The 10494-nt window shown below is 44.3% G+C and overlaps 1 protein-coding gene across 2 annotated transcripts in view; it reads left to right on the forward strand.

Annotated features, from left to right (window-relative positions):
• The window catches only part of PI4KA (phosphatidylinositol 4-kinase alpha), an 82043-nt gene extending 73876 nt beyond the window's left edge, over positions 1–8167 (forward strand). For both annotated transcript variants that reach the window (XM_006021519.3, XM_014518929.2), the window contains exons 49-54: positions 338–463; positions 778–898; positions 1908–2067; positions 3420–3509; positions 4818–4901; positions 7477–8167. In XM_006021519.3, coding sequence (XP_006021581.1) covers positions 338–463; positions 778–898; positions 1908–2067; positions 3420–3509; positions 4818–4901; positions 7477–7528 — 633 coding nt within the window. In that variant the 3' untranslated portion in view covers positions 7529–8167. The remainder of the gene's footprint in view (positions 1–337; positions 464–777; positions 899–1907; positions 2068–3419; positions 3510–4817; positions 4902–7476) is intronic.
• Positions 8168–10494: the final 2327 nt, after the last annotated feature.

The raw sequence follows: 10494 nt of genomic DNA on the forward strand, positions 1-10494 counted from the left end.
AGTCATATATTTAGAGTAGCTGTTGGAAGAGGTCCTTATCTCTTCCAACCTTCTGGCTCTGGGCTCTTGCTGCCTGTGACAGTTCTTCTCTCTTTGCTTCTCGCTGACATGTGGTATGTTGTGAAAGTGTCTTAGAAGGTGTTGCAGATATTGTAGTTGGTGATATGGCTAGTTTGAAATCTCAGGATATTCCTTTCTGTAAATACATTGGAAGTGGTAGATTCAGTGTTCCATAGACTTACCTGTTTTTTTCACATGGAATCTGTAGAGCTGCCATCAGCCATGAGCAATGTATACAGGAACATGCTTTGCAGACCTTTCTTCTCTTTCCTTCCAGTGTGGTGTTATTGAATGCATTCCTGAGTGCACATCCCGTGACCAACTGGGCAGGCAGACAGACTTTGGGATGTATGATTACTTTACAAGGCAGTATGGAGATGAGTCAACGCTTGCATTCCAGAAGGTAAATACCTGTTGGCCAAGAATAGCAAAAATGTGCCCAGAAAAGTATTCTGCTTCTAAGACTTTCCATTTCATATTTTATTGCTTAATATTGCATATGGTGTCTAATGTTGATAGCCCACATCACAGCTATGATCAGGGGTAGGTGTTGTAGGTTTGGGGTAATGGAGAGTAGTAACTGGAAGTGTGCGCCCTGGACTCTAACCATGAATAGAAAGAGAAACTCTTGACAGAAGAACGTCTTTTTCCCTGGGGTCACAGGACAAACCAGCTCTTCTCTTCTGAACTTGTACCAATTTTTTTTTCTTCACACAGGCTCGCTATAACTTCATCCGCAGCATGGCTGCCTATAGCCTTCTGCTGTTTCTGCTCCAGATTAAAGACAGGCACAATGGCAATATCATGCTGGACAAAAAGGGGCATATCATTCACATTGGTCAGTTGCATCTCCTTGGTCTTTTGTTTGTCACTGCTTCCTCAGTCTCTTGCAGCATACTGTTAAAGAAGTAATTTCTCCTATGAAGTCATTTTCTGTAATTCCAAAATTTCCTTGTGGGCTAAAGGAGTACATTGAGCGATTGTGTTAAATTCTGGGTAAATTCAGCCTTGCAAAATTTTACAAGCCTAAGACAAGTTCTTCTAATTAGCAGGATGCTAGCATAAGTACCATTTGATTTTTACTCTTACGTTGGGTGGTTTTGTAAAAATTTCTTTTGGTTAGTAAGTTTGCCAAATGTGTGTACATGTGTTTTCTCTGGGCTGGTTAAGGACAGGGAAGATCCTGCTTTGAGCAGGATGTTGGCCTTAATTTCCTGTTTAACTTCTCATTTAGATTTGCATTTAAGAAACTCCACTAATGTTTCAGCAAGCAGCTTATTTGATATAATAAGCAGTAAAAGGTCTACAGTTATGTTTCACTCATTTTTCCATAGTAATGCACTCCAGAGCCTTTGGCAAATATTCCTACCACACACTCCTCTGAGGTGTATGTAAAATAGGTATTAGTATGTGAAATCCTATCTCACTGCCTTCTCCAGCTGTAGGTTTACTCTTACCCCCACCAGTAGGGGAGCCAAATAGGAACAGCTTAGTGACTGGTATCTTGATAGGCAGAAATGCCAGGGAGTGCTTATCCTTTTCCAGGCTGCTAAGTATTGTGGTTTGGCAGAAAGATCCTGAGGGGCATTCTGCGCAAGTAATTTGTTTTTACAGTAGCACAACCTAGTAATGGAGGTGGCATAAGGGAAGAAGAGACAGCCTCTGGTCAGACATAGCTAATAAAAGGGACACTTCATACCACTCAGTCTTGGCTACTCTAACCTGATCTCCATAGGGCTGCCCTTGAAATCACATAAACTTTGTCTCTCTTAATAGCTTCTATAGTGAGTGCTCTGTTAACCAACACAATGTTAAATGCTTTGTTTTACGCGTGTGTTTGTGCACAGATTTTGGTTTCATGTTTGAAAGCTCTCCTGGTGGAAATCTGGGCTGGGAGCCAGACATCAAACTGACAGATGAGATGGTGATGATCATGGGAGGGAAAATGGAGGCCACCCCATTCAAGTGGTTCATGGAGATGTGTGTCAGGGGGTACCTGGCAGTCAGGTGAGAACACTGCAAGTCTTTTCTTGTTTGCTCATAAGCAGAGATGGATGCACATCTCTGCTTGTGAGGATAAACAGGAATTAATATCTTTTATTGCTCAGTGAGTTTAAATCACATGCTTATCTGAAGTCTGTCCCCTCTGCGAAGGGAATAATTGCTTCCTCACACACTGAAAGCTTCCCTCAGATAATAGACCGGACACTAGATTCTGAGACTGTGCCTTGGACCACAAAAAACTGAGGTCTTCCCTTGATATGAGGAAGCTGATTTATATTCAGCTGTTTATGGATATGGCCTGAAACTGAGAGGGGAAGATTTCTCTCTCCTAGGCCCAGCCCTGCCCTAAAGCCCATTTCTCTTTCACAGCAGTGTGAGAACCTGTGGTGAGATGACTTAGCTCGATTAAGCTAATACCGTGTATGGACTGCAGTCCCTTGAGTTCTGTCTGCTGATTTTTATTTATTTATGGGGGGGGTGGGGGAGAGAGGGGGAGGGTTTCAAAGTATTTTAAGCGAAAAGAAAGCTACCAAATGGTGGTATCATCACAGAGTGGACTCTGTGATATTAAGAATATAAGAATATAATGTTCTTATAATAATTAAGAATATAATATTCTTAATTAATATAAGAATATAATATTCTTAAAATAATTAAGAGTATAAGAAATGCCATCATTGATCAGACTGTCTCAGTTGCAGAACGGATGCTACAGCGAAGAGTATTTTAACATCAAGACTGATCCATCCTGTGCCCCTCTCCTATATAGTTTTCAGCATTCAACAGCCTAGGAAGTCCTGATTTAGAGGTTACAACCCTAATGTCTAAATTATGTTTATTATCAGGTTTAACACCCGCTGGTGGACCTCTCCTACATTAAGTTGTCTAATCCCCTTTTTGAACCCAGTGTGAATCCAAAATGATTGCTTTAGGGCACTGGTGGTAGGAAGAGGTATCCTAGTTAAAGGGTTGCAGAGGAGTTTGGATTAAGAACAGTATGGTTTCTGATCCAGCTGATTACGTGGGTAAACTACTTTTCCTTTCATAATGGAAAAAAGTACTGTTTTGTACCATCCTCCCTGAGGCTGTTATCCATCTTGCAACATTATGTTTATGTGGCTGCTGAACACAGAGGAGCAAAATTGCCTGTGTCGCAGTAATTTAATTACAGTGACAGATTGCGAGCAGCAGCACAACTCCATCAGCAAACATAAGAGAATTACACTGTGTAGATTTAATTACAATAAAAGGTGTGATCCAGCTCCCAGATGAATTCCTCAGCTTGCTTTCTTTACTTCAAAAAGCAGGAAAAGTTTGAGAACTCTAATGGTCTCTTTGTCATTGTCTCCCACTAGACCCTATATGGACGCTGTAGTTTCTCTGGTTACGTTGATGTTGGATACAGGGCTGCCCTGTTTCCGAGGGCAAACAATCAAACTGTTAAAGTAAGTCCTGTGTTGATCCTTCTCATTTTCTTTTCATCATAGGAAAATTGCCTTTATGGATGCCTGGATTAGGGAGAGGCGGTTGTTCTATGTTATCTAAATCTACCCTGATGTATTTAAAAAAAAGTAGTAAAACTGGTTTTTGTTTCAATGTAGTGGGTATATCTACATGTACATTTTACTCCAGAGTTCACTAATTAGCCCCACAGTAAAGTGTCACAGCCTACATGTGCGTTGATATTAGCACACAGTAAATTAATTAACTCCACTGTAAGATAGTACTGTCAGGGACAGTACTGTCCTATGGCAGAATACTTTACTGTGCTAAAACACAAGTGTAGATGCTGACCAAGTGTATTAATTGCATCTGGTCGGCCCAACCAGCCAAGGGCCCCTGCCAGCACCTCCACTACCCAACACCACCACCCACAGACTAGGACTGACCCCTTGTGCCCCCTGCCAGCCTGGGGCTGCTCTGCCCAGCTCTTAATTGCTGAGGTCCTGGGCACACATGCAGACGTGCCTGAGAGCAGTTTACTCTGGTGTGAACTGTCAGAGTTTATCATGTTACCTTAATAGCATGAATAGATACACCCATTATGTACAGAATGAGTTACATTTAGGTGGGGTAACATCTGTGCAGCTAAATGTTATATTTTCCAGGTTCTTGCATTATAACAAATGCATAATCCTGGAGGAGAGAATCTGCTCGAATAGGGGGAATGTTCCCCACAGTCCCGATTCTTCCCACATATCTTTGAGTTTTACTGGGCACAAAGGGGCCAAGTTTTATTATCTGTCAGTTTTGCTTTATCTTAATACCTGCAGTGCTACACTAGCAGGTTGTGCAAGACCAAATTCTAGTGGGGCATTTAAACACAGACTGCGAACATTTGGACCCCAATGTTAGCCATGCAGCTGCCCTTTCCTACCTACAGACAGGTATCCATTCATCCTCTGTGGTAGGGAGGGGGACTGTGGCACCATTTGAGCTAAGTCCAAAGATGACGTTGGAAGAGCTGCAGCTGAAATGGAAAAAGAGCTTGTGCGCTCTTCTCTCACTGAAAATCCTGCTGTAGTTTTAACTGTCATGGCTTTGTACTGTGAGCACCAGCACAAAGACAAGGGCAGCAGGCAGAGTATCTGCCAGTGTCAGCAATACACTGGATTCTTACCACAGGAGAGAAGCTGCTCAGAACTAGCCAACCCAAGTGCATTACAAAAGTCTATTGGTTTCTCTGCTGTAGTGACCACAGGAGGTTTCACTAAATGTGTGACTTTTTTGTTTTATTTTTCCCTTTCTAATAGGCATAGATTCAGCCCCAATATGACTGAGCGGGAGGCAGCCAACTTCATCATTAAGATCATTCAGAACTGCTTCCTCAGCAACAGGTCTGGCATCTTTCACCTGTCTTCTCCCTACTTCTTCCCTAGTCCGAGATACCAGCTGGTCTTTTCTTGAGTGGAGTAGAAGGTATCCGGTCTGGAACCACTCACTGGTGGCATAGTGTTCTATAGCTCTTCTTCCTGCTTACCCCTTGTAGGAGATACAGCAGTGCTAAGCACAGGCTGTAATGTCTTGCACAAAGTCCTATGGCTTGGCTTAAAGAACATGAGCTTTTGTGTGCCATAGTATAGATCAGTGGTGCCCAAACATTTTCCCTGGTGGGCCAGATTGGCAGGTGGGATCCAGCTGGTAGTCCCAATCTGGTCCCCAGGGTGGGCACAGTGAGGCCCCATAAGGCAACGGGGGGTGGAGGTGGGGGAGAGTGAGGGTGTGGCCCAATCCTGCAAAGGAGGGGGGAGGGAGGGACACAGTCTGGCCCTGAACCAGCCCTGTAGGGGGGAAGGGAGCATAGCCCAGCCCTGTAGGAGGGGCAGGAAGCATAGCCCAGCCCTGACCTGGCCTTACAGGGAGAAGGATGTGGCCCAGCCCTAACAGATGGGAAAGGGAGCATGGCCTAGTTCTGACCTGGTTCCACAGGGTAGTGCCACTGCTCCCTTGCTGCCAAATTTCCTGATCCCTAAGGAGGCCAGATCCCATGGCTCTGCAGGCCATATCTGTCCCATGGGCCAGAGGTTGAGCAACCCTAATATAGATCATAATGACTGCTGGTATTATGAAGCTGGTATATTGCCTTCATCATGGTTAGTGGTTCAAAGAGCAGCCAGACCCCTCACTGTTGCACCTAGCCAGTTGTTCTGTGCTGTGGGGGCAGCGGGAATCCTTTCTGACTTATGATAGGAATGACCATGCCGAAGAATGGTATTGGCTGGCAGCGTTTGCCTGCTTTTCAGAACGAGGGCAAGTGGTGACCTTGGTCCTTAAGTTGCCTTTAGAAAGCTGAGAGCATATTTGCTGAAGAGGCAACAAATACAGCCTATTGGAAAGCTCAGGAGTGATGTGATTTTCTTTCTTTCTTTCTTTCTTTTTTTTTTTTTTTTATTAAATCCATTTTAGCACCTGATTAGTTGTGTATGGCCTTGGCTGGTCTCTTATCCACTGTAAAGTGCAGGGAAAAATCCCTGCTGTCTGTACAGCTAGATGTAAAGCATCATATAAATCCCTGCTGTCTGTACAGCTAGATGTAAAGCATCATATAAGTGCCATATTCTTTAAAGAGACAGTTCAGAAAAATCTTTTTTCTGGAACAGTTCCTGTCTTTCCACCCAGCTTTTCTTTGTGATTCTATATTGCATTAGCACATCAATTCTTACTGGGCCACTTACTGCTCTGTATATGCTATTTGTAACATCATACCAGCTCAGGAAAAGAGAAGATCACCTTGAGGAATGAAGATGACAGGTTGGCATCTGGGCTCTCCAAAGCCAATTTGTCTGGGCCTGGTTGTCTAAGGGTATGCTATTGAGCGTACTGGCTGGAAGGAAGCAGGGTGCTGTATACATAATAAGCAGTTTGAAAATCAGCATGTTGGATAGCTACCCAATGGATTGTGTTCCTGCCTTTCTAGTCCATCCTATCCATGCTTTAGAGAGCAAATGAAATTTAAATGCAGAACGTGTATTTAGCTCCTGTCATGAAAGCTGACATATTTCATGACCCATCCATGGCTACTATTTGACTTCCCAGATGGCATGTGTCATAAGCATAAGAGCAGTGCTCATATTTGCTGATTTGTTTATTTCCCTGTTACTTCTCTCATTCTTGTATTTCCAGTCTTTCCTGTACTTACCTTTTTAGGTTACTTAGATATTTTTTCTTTTTTTATGAACCTGTCCCCGTTCAGTTCTATCAGTGTTACTTAAGTATTGCTTTCCCCTATGTGGAAGAGATCCCGTCTGATTTGGTTAGGGAGCTCCTTGTGAGTCTAAGCACTGAGATGTTGTGCTGCACCACACAGCTGTGAGATAAGTGCAGCCTTTGTCATATTTCTTGCTTTCCAAAGAGGCAGGGAAGTTACCTATTCTTGCCAAAGAATACTAAATGGCTCGGAACCAGGTGTAGCTCATCCGAGTTGGTAAAAGGTAATGCCTATAACGTTAGCAAAGTCAGTCTCCCTGGTTGAGACTACTGCTCTTGTTACTCTGGTCCCCCAAACAATTGAGGACAGATTCTCTCAAGTTAGTCTTAGCAGTCACTAGCACTTCCAACTATAGTGTGGTCTTATAGCTTCCACTTAACAGAACTGAAATCAGTTTACAGCAGAAGGAAGAGAGCGTATGAACTGCTTATTAAAACAAAGGATCTGAAGACCTGTTCATGCAATGGTGAAATCATGCAATGATTCCTTTCCTTACTGCCAGCTGATGGGCACCAGGGGCAGACAGGCTACTGTAGCCTTGTTTTCACAATGGCTTCCAAATGGAGGTCTGGCTGTGATTAGTAGTTAACATCCTCTGTGCATCTTGCCTTTCATTTGGGGTTTCTTTTTGGCAATGGGTCTGTCAGTGGATGCAGTTCTCTACTCCATTGCATTCACTTGTGGTGTCTTTTTTTCTTTTTTAGGAGTAGGACCTATGACATGATCCAGTACTACCAGAATGACATCCCATACTGAGGATGATCCTGGGGAAATAAATACCTGTAACCCAGAACCGCATCTCCAGACTAGTAATAGGAACTGTTCAGTCACCTCACTATCTCCAGTCTGCGTGTGTGTGTGTATGTGTGTGCGTGAGTACAAACTTACCGGACAATGCAACAATCAATGAATCCGATTTGTTCCTTTTTACTGGGATGTATATTTTTCCGTGGTTTCCTAGGAGTTGGTTTTCTAGGAGTTGGCTGCAATCATCACTGAAAATCCCACTGTGGTTATGAATGTGTAAGTCAGCTAAGCTGAAGCTGGGAAGAGTGGCGGTGTTCACACAACACAAGGATTTTATAGCAAGTTCAGTAAAAAAAAACTTCTAATGTATGATCCAGGTGAATCTCATGGAAGTGAGTGGTTTGGAGTTCTCCCTTGGAGCAGTGAAGACTTGTTGAATTGATCTAATTTATACTGTAGAAAAAATAATGATAATCGTCCAAGGTGGTGATGGGTAATTGCATCCATGTTAATAGTTTGCACTGTATATGGTCCCTGCTCCATGGTCAGTATTTCATACGTACATGAAGAATGTATTTTTTCTTTTGTGTGTTTTAAAAAAGACTCTACTGAAGATATATTTAATCTATAAAATGTAATAAAAAGACTTTAGACTTTAGTATACCTGTGCTGCTAATCCTTTTGAAGTTGGCGCTCTGTTTACTTAGGGGCTACATGCAAGAAAAGCTCCTTTGGTCTGGTTCAATACATCCGTCTGCAGATTCACATAGTTGTTGCTGTCCATTTTTACTGGGATTATTTTCCCACCTACTTACCAGACTCATTCCTTCTTCAGATTGGAATATGTTTGTTTTTTTTAAATGGCAGATTATGGCTTCTATGATTATATTGTCTGTGCATGGTTTTCACCCCGAGCTTCAAATCCCTAGCCTGACGTAAGTGGAGCTCCCAAAGTGTTTGAGGACAATGGAGTCCTGCAGGGCAGTGGGAGCTTGTAGGGTCAGAAGCATTCCCAAGGTCATCATGCAATTTAACTCTGTGGCCTTGAAAACTTCCAGCCAATTCCTTTCTTTCTATTCTGGCTGCTCAAAGTCATTCTTGCTTTGAGTGCTAGCCAGGTTATGTCCACACAGGCTGACAGTGCTTCTGTCCCCCTAAATGGACAATTAGCTAACCAAGGACACTGTTCCCCAAGGTGTCACAGTGTACATCTGGCTTCTCACTAGCATGTTAGCTCTCCAGGCTCACAGTTATACACTCAGTCCCAAGTTATCCCATCATATAATTTGCATATGCAGGAGCCCTGCTAGATACAACTCTCTTTGAATCTGCCCCAGGACAAGATCCAGCCAGAAAGAACAGACTAGAGCCAGCAGGGGAAAGCTTAAGCCTTGTTGCACACAATGGGTGTAATGGCAACACCTGTGCTGGGGCATGTGGATGCCACTCCACAAAGGGATAGGGGAGGGTCTAACTGCCTTGTCCCACCTGTTACCAACGAGCAGGCTAAGAACAGCTACTAAAAAGGCTCAGGAAAAATGGAGGCAGCTATGAAGAAGGCAGAGCCTTCTGGGCTACAGACTGGCAGAAGCTGACAAAACAGGAAAGGTAGGTGAGGTGGCACTGAGGGACCAAAAGAGCTGTCCTTCCTATGGGGACCAGAGATATGAATGGATCTGTGTTCCCCTACTAGCCTTTTCCATGAGGGGAAGCAATGGCCCTGAAAGGAAAAACCTAAGGACCAATAAACCCCACACTGGGGAGAGGCCTGAGTCTGGGCACATGTGGGATCTGGATTTTACATGATTATCCTGAGAGCAACAAAACCTAAACAGTGCAGGCAGAAAAGTGCCTGGTGCCAGAAAGCCTGGCCGCCTGGGCTCACTATGGACATGAACTGAGCCCTGTGGTATAAAAACAGAAAAGGTTTATTCAGGTTTTTCGCCTTGCTTGTCCAGTTGTTGCTGTTTTAATATTTCTTTCACTTTGGGGATGTTTCCCGAGCTGCTGGCTGTGGGGGTGAGAGCACTAGCTCAGTGGTGCCTGTAGAAAAGGAATAGTAGCCTACCTCATAATTCTTCATCTTTCAGATATATGGTCCTGCCTAGAACAAAAATAAGCTTTCAGCCACTTCTCATATACTCCAACACACCCTCCCCTTCCTTCTCCACTTCCCTGATCAAGGGGTCCAGGCAGAGCCCACCAGAGCAGTCTGGAGGCTGCTCTCACTGCTGCTCTGATGCCCAAGCTCTTGTAACTGGAGCAAAATTCAGGCAGGGTCAGCACTGAATAAAGTCATGTCCCCTGGTCTCTCTGTGTGCTGTGGTGGTTTGGGAACCCATATGCAGCCTGTGGATCCTGGCTGGTGCTGTGGAGTGTGCTGTAGGAGCCTGTCTCAAGCTTTGCTGACAAAGGTGCTTAGCATGCACTTGTACTTCCCTTAGGGTCGGCAGTGGAGGGCCTCGCCAGCGGGGGAAGCTTGGCCCAAAGGCCACTCCAGCCTGAGAAACTGGGTTTCTCTTGCCTGTCTGCCAAGGCTTGCAGTTGGAAGAGCAAAGAGTTACTAAACATAGAGTAAAGCAGTCAAGGTCAGTGGGGAGAAAGGGAGCACATGACCAGACTTGCAGAGACCAGGGCAGGATGGAGCGGGAGTGACAGTCAAGTTTTTGTAAGAGGGGACTTGCTTCAATAGTGCTACCAGCTAGGGTCAGAGAAGCTAAGTAAACTCATGAGCGGCAAAGAAAGGTGCAGGGCTACCCCAGGAACCTGCTTCGCGCAGTGAGCAGGCTGAGGCAGAAACACGGGTGCGGGGCCCTGTGGTAGTTTCAGAAGCTCTGTCTGAACAGCTAAGCCAGCCCCCGAATACCCATATAGACCTAGGATTTGGATGTAGAATCAAAGCAGCCTGTAAATGAGAAAGTGAAGCAATACTGCATATGGTGCTAGTGGGAAAGTAGAAGGAAAACCAGGGAAAA

Source organism: Alligator sinensis, unplaced genomic scaffold (assembly GCF_000455745.1).
Source record: "Alligator sinensis unplaced genomic scaffold, ASM45574v1 scaffold570_1, whole genome shotgun sequence".
NCBI classification, from domain to species: Eukaryota; Metazoa; Chordata; order Crocodylia; family Alligatoridae; genus Alligator; species Alligator sinensis.